At 36.8% G+C, this 14,037-nt stretch overlaps 1 protein-coding gene across 3 annotated transcripts in view; it reads right to left on the reverse strand.

Annotated features, from left to right (window-relative positions):
* Window positions 1-5,165: 5,165 nt before the first annotated feature.
* Window positions 5,166-14,037, reverse strand: part of LOC111874396 (sphingomyelin synthase-related protein 1) — a 16,544-nt gene continuing 7,672 nt past the window's right edge. Inside the window, exons 6-7 of one of the 3 annotated variants that reach the window (XR_002844556.2) lie at window positions 9,201-10,339; window positions 5,166-8,181 (exon numbers count right to left, since the gene is read on the reverse strand). Coding sequence is in view for 1 of the 3 variants with exons in the window: in XM_023869866.2 (XP_023725634.1) it covers window positions 9,951-10,339 (389 nt within the window). In the remaining 2 variants the exon portion in view is untranslated. Of the gene's footprint in view, window positions 10,340-14,037 lie in introns of all 3 variants that reach the window. The other 2 variants (XR_002844555.2, XM_023869866.2) reach the window with 2 other exon arrangements.

Raw genomic sequence — 14,037 nt, forward strand, 5'->3', positions numbered from 1 at the left:
TGTGACAACACTGAATGACCCTGACATATACAAATCACATCAGTATAGTAATAATAGCAGAATACCACAATTCCAAAACATGCTACAATATATCCTCCTTTTTTTCTTTTCTTGTCTAGATAATGTGGGACCCTCAACGTCTCACAACCCTATGGGCCTCCAGGGCCTGTTACAGGGATAGCTTCACATTTTTTTCCTTCTCTCTTTGAAAGAAGATATAAATGAAGTTAGGCTGAAAAGACCATCTTGCCAGAAACTACAATTTTACAGTACTCTTTATTTATCCATGTATAAATTTAAAGCTTTTTCTTTTAACTGTACTTGAAATAACTATATACTAATTCTGTTTTAACATAAAAAATTTTAGCATCCCTGGTTGGACTTACCATAGTATCAATTTAATTATATTCTTATATCAATACTCTTGATATATCATGCTACTGGGATTACTGCTTCTGGTAACATTCAGTGTAGAATGGCTTCAGTACAATATGATGGAAATATTTTATGTGTTATTAAGTCATCTATCATAGGAACTCTAAATTCCTTGAATAATTTAAAACTGCCATAGGATGTGATTTATAGTCTCTTTGGTTTCACCACATTCACACATTTCTATATTAATGACATGAAATTGAATATAGTACTTTTAGATAATAATGGCCACAACTTATTCTGTTTATTTAGATATATCTTGTAAGATTTGAGGCTTTCACGGCGGTGACTATGAAGAAAGCAGTCTTCTGGGATTTGGCACTGTGTATATGTGGTGTTAACCGACGTTTCGGAGGAACGTATCGCCTCCATCTTCAGGGTAGAAGAAAAAATATAAGAATTCTGCAAGCGAAGAGACTGTGAGAACCGGTAAAAGCAGACTGTGTGGGGATATACACAGCTATGTGAGAGCAGTGAGGGTGAAGCATTCAGCTTCAGAATACCTCCATCCTCGCCACCAAGACCCGCTATATGGATCGCATCATTAGGGAGGCCATTGAGATTGAACTGCATCCAGGAAATATGAACAGAGAAGGGGGGTTTGTCTCAGCAAGTCTTGGAAACCTCTCATCTGTTCTCTTAAAAAACGCCCACCGGGATATGACGCCAGATCCAGAAGGCCACACAGGCCATGACCAACCAACATAACAACCCCCCCCTCAGCTTACAGGTTGTGCCCAGCCTTTAACCTTGCTTTCTCTCCCCTACACAAAAACCATGCTTGTCCCAGCTCCCTTTCCCCTACCCCTCCCACACTACTGCTTTCACTTGTATACTTGCCCATCCCCCTTCACCCTCACTGCTCTCACATAGCTGTGTATATCCCCACACAGTCTGCTTTTACCGGTTCTCACGGTCTCTTCGCTTGCAGAATTCTTATATTTTTTCTTCTACACTGAAGATGGAGGCGATACGTTCCTCCGAAACGTCGGTTAACACCACATATACACGGTGCCAAATCCCAGAAGACTGCTTTCTTCATAGATATATCTTCTTCAAAACTTCAATCTGTGGACACAAGGTATTTTGGCAGTAGTTCTAAAAGTACTTCCTTTCTGTTTTCCTGATTCTCTGTACCATTCCTTGGCTGCTACTCTCAGTTTGGACTTCCAATAGGTGAAGTCTGTGACAGGAATCAAGTATTGAGCATCTTCACCTTTTTGAATGCTCTCCTTTCCTGACGCATCTGCTATTTCATTGAGGACAACTTCCATATGTGCTGGGATCCATACAAATTTAAGATACTTTTATGTATCTTCAATGTCAGTACCTCTCCTGTAAACATTGATGCAACTTTGTAGTTTGATATTGATATCTATTTCTCCAGATGCTGTCACATACAAGAAGCCCACGAATTCCTGGTTATACATTTCTGAGCCGTAAGTAAAATAACTACCTCCTTTCTTAGGTATTCGACGTTTTCGTTTTGTTTTGTTTTGTTTTGGGGGGTGGTCAGTTGCTGCCATCAGGAATTGCCTTGGCTTCTTTGGCATCCTTGAAGGAAACGCTTCCCAGCATTTGAGAGGTCTGACGTCCTTTGCTATCAGATGGCCAACTGGTTGTGTCTACATAGGTATCCAAGGTACCTTGCCTCTGAGTAATTTTGTGGGGTCTTCTCAAACCCTTGCCATGTGTTGCAATAATCTTATTACTGGAGGGTCAGGGTTGCTAAGAGCTCTGGTTATATGAGGGTAAGTCAATAAGTAAGTTACAAATGTTATATTTTAGCGTCCTGTTGCACTGATTTAAGTCCATGATTTATTTAATCCGTCTTGCAGTGCATACACTCATTTATCTCCTTCTCTCCCTCACACTACATATTTCGGCATAATAATGCCATCTTCAGGTGCTTACTTATCCACGTCAAACCAGTTCATTGCATGCCATGTTCACACATTAAAATAACTAAAATATGTATCTATTATGTACATTGTCAAACGTTAAAAATATTAAAACTGTTCAGGATACCATATCGCTACGTCGCCCCTCACTACGTCAGTCACACACATACCCAGGAAGCCCAACAGTATAACACACGCAGTAGCAGGAGCACGACACAACAAAAGCACAACACACAAGATAGTGAAGGAGTGCTCCAACAAAGGAGAATGGGCATGACTGACGTAGTGAGGGGCGACGTAGCGATATGGTATCCTGAACAATTTTAATATTTTTAACGTTTGACAATGTACATAATAGATACATATTTTAGTTATTTTAATGTGTGAACATGGCATGCAATGAACTGGTTTGACGTGGATAAGTAAGCACCTGAAGATGGCATTATTATGCCGAAATATGTAGTGCGAGGGAGAGAAGGAGATAAATGAGTGTATGCACTGCAAGACGGATTAAATAAATCATGGAAGTAAGTTACAAATTGATATACAACTTAAACAAATAAGAGTACTGATTTGAAAAATGCTTTTATTTCTCAACATAATCTCCCTGTACATCATTTCACAAGCCCCTGAAAACCAGCAGCATAAAATTCTGTGGGCTGCTGTCGGATCCAGGTGGTGACTTCCCTTTGTACAGCTTCATCGTGGGGAAAATTTTCAGCCAAAAGATGATGCTTAAGAGGGCTGAACAAATGGAAGTTGCTTGGAGCAAGGCTCATCACCTGTGACAATTCAGGCTAGCATATTGTGTCCTTCATCATGGTAGCGATTGAGATGCTGTAATGCCAGACCCATTCTTTGCATTTGTGTTATTGGTTCAGCATGCGCGACACCCATCGTGCACAGATTTTGTGAAAACATAACCTGTTGTGCATTATGAAGTAGGCCATGCCATGTGAACAACCAATAGCAGTGGCTATAGTGTCTATAGTTACCCTTATGTAGGGAAGTCACCGCCTGGTTGACAGCAGCCCAAAGAATTTTATGCTCCCGGTTTTCAGGCGCTTGTGAAACGATGGGACAAGTGCCTCAGTATACAGGGAGATTATGTTGAGAAATAAAAGAATTTTTCAAATCAGTACTCTTATTTGTTTAAGTTCTATATCCATTTGTAACTTATTCATTAACTTACATATAATTGCTTCCTAGGAATTTTAACCATAATATTTAATATTATTGGAGATATTTTAACCTCTGCTAGCCTAACATTTTTGGGTGTCGTCCTCATACATCCAAAATCTAATCTAATGGCTTTACACAGTACTTTTTCTAGCAAATCCATCTGACCTTTGGTGAGGGAGTGAAAAACTTCCATACTGGATGCATGACCTGATTAGAGCTGCGTATAACTGCAGGAGTATTGTGGGGTTCACTCCCATCCATCTGGTTTGAATGCAGCTAACAATTTCCATAGGTTTAATGCACTTTCGCCTAACGGCTTCTGCTTGAAGATTCCATTTTAGGTCAGCTTTAAAGTATATCCCTAGGATCCCTACTTTTCCAGGTGCAATCTTCTTGCCATTAATACACATATTAATCATCCACTCCTTTTCTGTTCAAGATCTCTTGTTCTTAAATACGTATAATTTACATTTTTCAGGAACCAACTGTAATCTGCTGCTATTGAGATATTCTTTGGCTGAGTTTTCGAGTTTAGGTAGGGCTTCATCTAGACTTGCATCCATGACATATATAAGTACAACTCCAACTAGTTTGTTGTTGTCAAATGTGTTTACTGTGTCAGAATATATCAGTGATCGGCTATCCAGGCTGGATTTACTTTTCCAGAATCCAAACTGTAGGTCAGGTAGCTTTTTATGATGTTCTAGCCCCAGATTAGTCTGCAGTTTATTATTCTTTCTGGAATCTTCAGTAGGCATGGGGCCAGTGAAATAGGTCAAAAGTTCTTCCCATCTGCTTTTGGGATGAAGAAGTCTGCATATTGTTTTCATTCACTGGATCTCCAGTCTGTGGAATCTCACTGTATAAGACTAATAGTATTTTCTCATCACTTTTGGTATTTAATTACTTTGTAGTTGATGCTATCTAGGCCCAGGCTTGATTATAGTTTTGCACTATCGTTGAATTCAGTTCTTCTTTATATAATGGAATATCCAAGAAGGAATCTCCATTTACATTGTCTAATACTGGTGTTTCACTTTCTATCCAGGGAGGACACAAATTATCAATTCCTTGTTCCATTGCTATAGTTTTCTCTTCTTTGTATTTATTTGGTTATATTCCACAATTCCACATATTCTTAAGTTTGCTAATTTTCTCCCAAATATAAGATTGGCTTGTGTATTGATTGAGTTAAATTTCTTAAGGTATTCCTTTCCATTCTTTCTTAAGTCCGCTTTTAGCCGTAGCCTCCTCTTTCTTGTATATGAAGTTTTCCCATGTAGGAAATTCTTTTAACTTGAATACCGCTGCTCTTCTTCTTCCAATTAATAACTCTGAGCACATACTTAGTCGAGTAACCATACTTCTGACATAAGAATCCCAGGAAATATATTACATGATTCTTGTCACCAGTGACGCATCATCAGCTGCATGAACCATGTGACATAAACTAAGGATGTAGCACGATTCATTGCAGCAGGAAGTGATAATTACAATATTGGCATGGTGAGGTTATACAATAGTCATGACAGGTTATTCTGATTGGGATTTCAACCAGGTATCTGATGAAAGAAATAGAGAACAAGGATTCAGAATTATTACAATAAACGTGAAACAGCATGTAAGAATTATACATGGCTACAGCAATTATACAGTGACAAAGGTGCGACATTTATTAAAGTATTACAAAATTCATTACAATCATAGCACATATCTGTTTTTCTTTTGGTCAGTTGTTTCATCATCAGCCAGTCTTCACTAATTCTTGTTCTCCAACAGGCACTCCATCATGGTCTTTTCAAAGCCAAGCACCTGTTCATAAAATGAAATAAATCTTACCAGCTTTTATATCAGAGTTCAGGAGATGTAGCTCTTGCTGACCTTCATATATATATAATTAATTTGATATTTTACATTATATCTTATATAATAATCTGTTAATGTAAATTATTAGCCCACTTCTGCAAACTATGGGCAATAGACTCTGAGCTTGTGGGCTGTGACATCACAGTCCAGTAGATGTTAATATCATTTTGAACAAAATCTGCTGTCTCCATTTTCTACCCTGATGATGGAGGCAGCAGGTTCCCCTGATATGTGGTAACCATCTACACACAGCCAAGAAGGCAGCAGTTTAATATTCTGTCACAAATATCTCAAATCTGATGCAGAGAAGAAACTATATTCCTTTTTTTAAAATGCCTTATATTACAGGGGGGACCACCGAAATACATAATCAACGTTAGTGTCTGATGAAATTGGATACCTCAGTCAGTAAAGTACCTGTCTATAACCAGAAGATCAGGGTTAAATTCCTGGAAGAGGCCAGGATGTTCCTCTTTGTTTATAAATCCAGACAGTCTCTAAAGCCGCACCTGCCTCCTATACATTTGGAACCCTTCCACATTTTTTACGTTGTCTCCAAGCCACAGTGCATCTGGTATTCCAAACATTTACAGATTACCAGCTAACAAGGGCGTGAGCCTAATAGGTATGATGTAAGTAGCATACTTGAGATATCAGACAGCAAAAAACTATTTTGTATAGGTCAACTGGTATAGAGGCACTGGAATTAGGGAGTTTATAATAGACCATACATAAGAAATTGGCTTAGGATCATATCTAACAGTGGACTTCAGAATTAGTGATGTTGGATCTTTCGGTTACATTACTAGAGTGTCAGTTAATCAACATATGCCCAAGGGCTGCAATTCCATCTTTGTTCTGTTCTTACGTAGAAGTCACTATCACGAGTAGTCACCAATATAACCACCAAGCAGATAGTGGGGGGTACCTCTGCTTCAGTCAGGACTGTGGTCTTGACCTCTGCCAAAAACAAATTTCCATTGTGTAAGATTTGAGGCTTTCACGGCGGTGACTATGAAGAAAGCAGTCTTCTGGGATTTGGCACCGTGTATATGTGGTGTTAACACCACATATACACGGTGCCAAATCCCAGAAGACTGCTTTCTTCAAATTTCCATTGTTAATAGTATGCATATTCAGTACTTATGTAGAAGTCACTATCACGAGTAGTCACCAATATAACCACCAAGCAGATAGTGGGGGGTACCTCTGCTTTAGTCAGGACTGTGGTCTTGACCTCTGCCAAAAACAAATTTCCGTTGTTAATAGTATGCATATTCGGTAAAACTGAGATTACATATTGTAACATATTTAAACAACTCGTTGCCAAGCAATGGCTTGGTAAACAACCTCAACAACAGAGAGATGGTGAGGATTCACCCATAGGGTGTTAACCAGCGGGAAACGGAAGCAGAATAATCTCCATTGCCAGGATATGACTAGTGAAGACTGAAAACCCTAGTGTGTAACAGCGAACTGTATGTGTTGATCAGTGACAGCGCTCTAGTAAATGTGATTAAGAGAGATTATAACCAAGGTGCTAATAAATCTAATCATCCGAACTAGAACCCATCATTTTCGTCATGCATACCACCCTACATGTGACAAGATATAAGCACAGATCAATGGAGGATATATCTGTGGAAACTGCAGCTAGAAATGGGAACTGTTTATGTCAAAGATTCTATCATTTCTTGTACCTCATATAATATATGACTGCCTGCTAATAAAAGGGAAGATTACAAAATGTTCATCAGAAAAAATGAAGTGTATGGTAGTAATGTCAAATGACAGCTATTAATTAGGTTACTATAATGTGTAAGTCATTTTAATTTCTGCAGTTTTAATGATTTTAATAACTAGCTCAGCCACTGAATTGTCCTGGCCATGCAAATGTACAGCATGTCAGCTCTAAAATGTAAAGCCAGTATGCCACAAAATTAATGACATTTCTCTGCAAATGGTACCTGTCAATGTAACAGCAGTTGTTCCATCAGGCAAAAACTTTCTCCTTATCAATGCATCTCATAATTATGGCATTTCAAGTGCAGTCTAACAATATTTTCCAACTCATTAACAAATTTTATTTTATTCATTATTACTCATATTCCTTAATTTACTTGCCCATAAACTCTTCATGGCTTAAACAGTTATAATGTACCTCATTTTCATTTATGTGATGGAAATGCTCATGATGCATTGGGCCATATTTTAGAAAACAGTTTTCTGAATTTTGAGTTGCATCTAAAGATGATGTTTGTGTCCTTTATATTGTCACATGATAAGGTAACTATAGATGGGGTTTGGCTTGGTAATTGGATTTACTAAACACTTACAGTTCACAAACACAAGTACCTATAGCACTATCGTTAATTGAAACACTGTGCAGTTCACTACAGCACATGCTAAGTCTTCTCTGTAACTCATTGCTCCAACCGTCCTGTCTATAACATACTGGCACGGATCATACAGAAAACACTCTTCCTTTGTTGCCATGCAAACATGGCTTGTTCACAAAGCCATTATTCAGTAACAGCTCTTGTATTTTTGCTCACCTTGCAATCATTGCCCAACAATATGTTAATTTACGTGATACTGAAAGTTGTATAATATTATCAATATTTCCGGTAAATGTTGCCTGTGTCTTTTGGCTTCTAGAATGTGTAATTGGTTCTCATATCTGATCACTTCTCCTTCCAATAACCATTGCTCCAATTCAGGGTATTCTGTATGTCCTCTGTTACTTCAGTGCATTTCCAATCACAACATCCAGTCAACATGATACACATCTAAATCACTGAAAATAACAGACATGTGAAACACATTCAATAGAGTCTGGGTATATTACACAATATCAGATCTGCTTTTTGCCAGTCTTTTCATCTATTGCAAAGAAAATTATGAAAATGTCTATTCCTATCATCATTTTAGAATTCATCACTCAGGTGAATGTATATTTCCCCTTAAATACCATGCTACATTGCTGTGAATCACTTAGTTGTATAACATTTTTTTGCATTATTTTCTCAGTCAATAACATCCTGATATTTCACTAAGCACCTTATTCTGGTTTTCCTCGTTAGTTGAACTAACATCTCCATTTTCACTTAAATATGCACCTTCTATGGCTGTGATAAGTTTTCATTCAATTACAGTGTTGGAAGATTTCCATCTGCTGTTCACTGAAATCTCTGTCAATGATACTTGCAACTTAATTTATTTTCAAAAGCTTTAAAAGTTACTCATTTAATTCTTGATTCTGCTTCTCAATTTGCTTTTCCTTTCAGATGACCTGGATCTGAATTTTCTTCCAACACTGCAATCGCTTTTTAAAGCTTGACAGGTTTCTTTAAAAATTCATAACATTATTTTAAAACACAAGATCACAGTGACTGCATAGAACAAAAAATAATACACCTACATCCTTATGAATAACTGGGATTTGACATTAACTGATCAAATTTCATTAATTAACAACTGTGACCAGTGTAACAATTAGCAGTTTTCTCTCTCTCCTCTTACCTTCTACCTCCCTATTAGTAGCTACACAACAGCCACCTCACACCACTTCCTAGTGCCCCCCCACTGCTGTCAGTGACAGACAGACCATGTCTATTTAATATGCCCTAAACATTAATTACAAACTACGTGCATTAAATTATGACTAGAATACAGATCTTATGAAGAGTTCCAAATGTAAATTTGTAACCAAGCTGATTACATACAGAACTGAAACTCCGAACACTTTGCAATACATGCCATTTATATCCTTTAAAATAAAAAACTTTCTACCATGGGTCCAGTATAGGTTCATACCTCGTGAGGCCTCTACAGGCGTGTGGCCCTGGGCAGTCGCCCACACCCTTGGCTGACTATGGACACAATATAAAATTCTGATAGAGAATCTTCTTAGAAAGTGGTAACTTTAATGTTGTAATAAAATTCAGTTGTAATCTGTACTGCTTATTTTACTGACAGAGATGTTCCAATGGTGCACCAGAATTGAATTCCTCCACATCACCAAAACAGAGCTATATTCAGTCAAGTTTGGACCTGTATCAGATCAAAACTTCATGCCAGGTATCAGGGCTCATGGGATAATAAGTGTTACATATAAATCACAAAATATAACTTCATATACTTCACAAAAACATCATTCAAACGTTTTAAAGTCAGTATTAATTATTCAGTTTCAGCCATTGCTTTATTTAAAAAAAAAAACTATTTTATACAGTGTTGCCAATTTTGTTAAATGCTCTGTTTGGGGGGCTACGGAAAAGGCAGAGAACAAATGTGACAGAATTTTGGGTGTACAAACAGCATATCTACGTTCAACGAGCCAGCACAATATGATTCACAGTTCTTTCATCAGCTGCTATTTGTGGCTGTGCATATTTCTCAGATGTTACAGAAATTTACTGACAGTCCTGCAGTTAATAATATGATTGCAAAAAATGTGTATTACTGCACCTCTTAAACATTTTCATGTACGTCTGTCAATTGTGCTACCCATCACATGGTCCAAAAACGAAAACTTCCTAGCACTGTGTTATCTTATATGATACACTACTTATTTTTAGAATCACTGTGTCGTAGTCTCGAGTGTGATTCTTGCACTGTCAGTGACACCAACTTCCCCAGTCTTTCTCTGAGCCACATAAACAGTTTCCGTAGGGGAATAAGTGGTGATTCATATTCATTAGGAACAATGCCATCAACAGATGATTCAAAGAAACTGAAAAGTGGGAACCATATTCGAGTTCTATTTGAGTCTCTCTGCATCAAAGCCTGATTGTTAGCAAGTGTATGGTAATAGAGAAACAGACGTGAAGTAATGTAAAAGGCAACAAAAACATCAATTGAATAATGCTCGTGTGCTGATAAAATGAAGAATATGCCAAACATGTTAAGTAGCCATGTGAATGTATGGACAAAGTACAGATGTCGAGGTGTATCTGAAACAGAGTGAATACAAAGCATTAGACCACCATTCTGTGAATGAAAGTCATTTGTTAATTCCAAACAGATTACCAGTAAATGTCTGGTTATGAATATGTCTGATCTAATACAATGTTCAATGATCAACTCATCTCACTGCATTGCTCACTGGAAGCTAACCTGAAAAACTAGACACATATGTAATCTGAGAAAAATCAGTGAATCACAGGCAGATACCTTTCCGCACTTTTATGTAAAACCTTACAACTGTTAAAAAGTTAACACATTAAAGATACTGTCACATGTTGGGTTGGTAACGCGACAAGTAACTTCACGCCTTAGTGGATATAGTGAATTTTATTCCACATTCGCTCTTACAATCACACAAATTACAGATTCAACATTACTGCCATTGGCAGTATCACAAATACTGTACTGCAACTAACTTCTGGCTGACTCGGAACTAACTCGTAGGTAGCTGCCTTGAGAACTGTTGATAACACACTCGTTCATAGGCTTGCTCGGAACTAACTCGGAACTAAACTCAGCGATGGCCACATTACAACTAACTCTCGCAGGCAGCGCAGCTCTCTTATATAGTGGCTGTGTGTGCCTGTTGCGTGCCATGTCACAGTAGGAAGAGGTGCCGCGTCACCATGTTTGCATATAGCCTAGCAACGCTGTTACCACACGCCGACTTATGTCACCGCACGTTACGTTACCGTGCGGAGGGGGGGAGGGGAGCGCTGACTCATCCGCCACGTCACTGTGGCCTGAGTTGCCACGTTGCTGCTGGGTAGGGACGGGTTCTCCGTTGCGCAACATGTCACAATGCCATCTTCACCCAAATCTCTTTTGAGAGCAATAAATAACTAACCATACTGAAGATACCAAAAAAAATTGCCAGCATCATATTTTTAGCCTGCTTTACTTTCTATAAAAAGGCAGGCATATGGTATCATGTCTATGTGCATGTGTACCTGTTCTTCACCAGTAACATCCGAAATAGTGGACCTTTTTATGGTTACTTTATGGATGCTGTCAGCTAAGGCTACATAGTGTCACACAGTAGAATCAGTGAATGCTGAACTGGAGAGGATGCAGAAAGAACTGATTACAGCCTATGAGTACTTTGAGATACTATCCCAGCATTTGCCTAGAAGGACAAAGGAAAACCACAAGAAACCTCCAACAGGATTGCTGGTGTTGTGGCTGAGCTTTGAACTTTGCACCTCCCCTAATATAAGCCAGAAGCATTACCCCTTGAGTCAACTTCCTCGGTAACCGGTTAACAATTTTCATCACCTCTGAATTCCCTGCCATCAGTAATACCACATAACATTCTTGCAAACTTCTGAGATGGGTGTGACATCACACAATCTGTCACAGTAGTACAGTCCCCACATAAAATGTACATTTAGCTATGCAGTATTTATCACCATCTACACAACATACTATGTACTTCTAATTACAACATGTTTTGATCAAAGAGCCCATCTTCAAGTCTGTCCATACACAATTTTTGGAGTCATTATGTCCCATGTTTGGTTAACTTTCCCAGTGAAACCACTATAACTTCTTAAAAACAAATTCAGCATTACCGTGTATATTAATATTTGATTTCACAGAGCTCTCCAAATACTTGCATAAAACTCTGGTGTCTAAAAAACAATTTCAGTTCTCATCTCGTGACATTTCAAACGTGTCAGCCTAGACGTAACTTTCATACATTAAACTATTCACACAATGCCACTTTCAAATTGGTTAAATTAAATGTGCTTTAATCAGTATGTTTTAATAATATATTTTACCATCCAGTGCACTGACTATTCACTTATTCATCTTATTTATGCAATTTTCACAAATGTTAAATGACTCCATGGTTACTGCCACACCATCCTATTTCATTCAGGTGTTCCTATAATTAATACAACATGTTTCAGCAACACACAGCCATCTTCAGGTATACTGTACATTCTCTTACCAAGTGAAGCACTAAATAAATTAAAATTGATAAATATATGACTAAAATTTAAGTAGGTAATTTGTTATGGTGAATGAAAGGTGCTTTTTGGATGCTAGTGATTGGTGTGCCTCTTCATATATAGCAGGTGATGTTCATGGTTGGTGAGTAAGTCTGCACAGTCCTCACTCACCAACAATGAACTTCACATAGAATAAACAAGGGCCAACAAAAACCTCTGAAATCTACACCAATCACTCAACATCCAAAAATTACTACCTATCATCCATAATCATGTACACCAAACCAAATAAACAATGGACATTCACAACAGAATTACATCTGATACCCATGCAGGAGTGCACTACAGTATTCAACTTCCAAGAGGATAAAATGGATTATTTACTTCAATTTTGGTCATATCCTAATAAAGTTTAGCCTCTAATGTTTTACTTTGAATTTTAATTTAATAAGCACTTCATTCATTAACAGGACTATACAGCAAAACTTATGACATACCATATGATGGCCATCACGGATGGTCAAAATATGCTGTATTAGTAAAGAGAACAGCAAATGAAGTGTGGTTGTGGCAGTAACTGCAGTCACTGAACAATTATGAAAGTTGCATACATAAAACTGAAATACAGGTAGACCCAAAAAAATTTATACACCCATTCCACTGCCATTTTCATTGACTGACCTGCTATTTGATAAGGTGCCTCTGGCATTCATTTGACTACCATCATTTTGAGAGAATATCACACTACACACTGTACATTACATTTCATTTCAACTTAGTTGTTGTGTCAGTGGCCTCTGTAGTCTAGGGGTAACGTTCCCACCTCATGACCCAAGGTATGTGGGTTCAAACCCGGCGGAGGTCATGGAATTTTTAAGGGTGGAAAAATTCAGGGAACAAGTCCTCTGGGAGGGACTTTAAGCTGTGGGTCCCGTGTCGTAGGTTTATGGCATGTAAAAGATCCTCATGTCTCTAGGAGACCTCTGTGCAAAAAATTAGGCAAGTTTCCCGCCAAAGTAGTTTCCAATGCCTCCGGTAGATGGGGAAGTTATCGGGTACCACAGCCAGCCTCGCTGGCTGAACGAGGCTGATAGCGAGCACCAGTACCAGCAGGGTATGGCGACTGGTAGAATATCAAAGGGGGACGTACAATAGACTATTAGTCGTGGTGCATGGGGAAACCCAGCCCCTCCAATAATAATAATAATAATAATAATAATAATAATAATAATAATAATAATAATAATAATAATAATAATAATAATAATAATAATAATAATAATAATAATAATAATAATAATAATAATAATAATAATAATAATAATAATAATAATAATAATAATAATAATAATAATAATAATAATAATAATAATAATAATAATAATAATAATAATAATAATAATAATAATAATAATAATAATAATAATAATAATAATAATAATAATAATAATAATAATAATAATAATAATAATAATAATAATAATAATAATAATAATAATAATAATAATAATAATAATAATAATAATAATAATAATAATAATAATAATAATAATAATAATAATAATAATAATAATAATAATAATAATAATAATAATAATAATAATAATAATAATAATAATAATAATAATAATAATAATAATAATAATAATAATAATAATAATAATAATAATAATAATAATAATAATAATAATAATAATAATAATAATAATAATAATAATAATAATAATAAT

Source organism: Cryptotermes secundus, unplaced genomic scaffold, assembly GCF_002891405.2.
Source record: "Cryptotermes secundus unplaced genomic scaffold, Csec_1.0 scaffold251, whole genome shotgun sequence".
Classification (NCBI taxonomy): Eukaryota; Metazoa; Arthropoda; class Insecta; order Blattodea; family Kalotermitidae; genus Cryptotermes; species Cryptotermes secundus.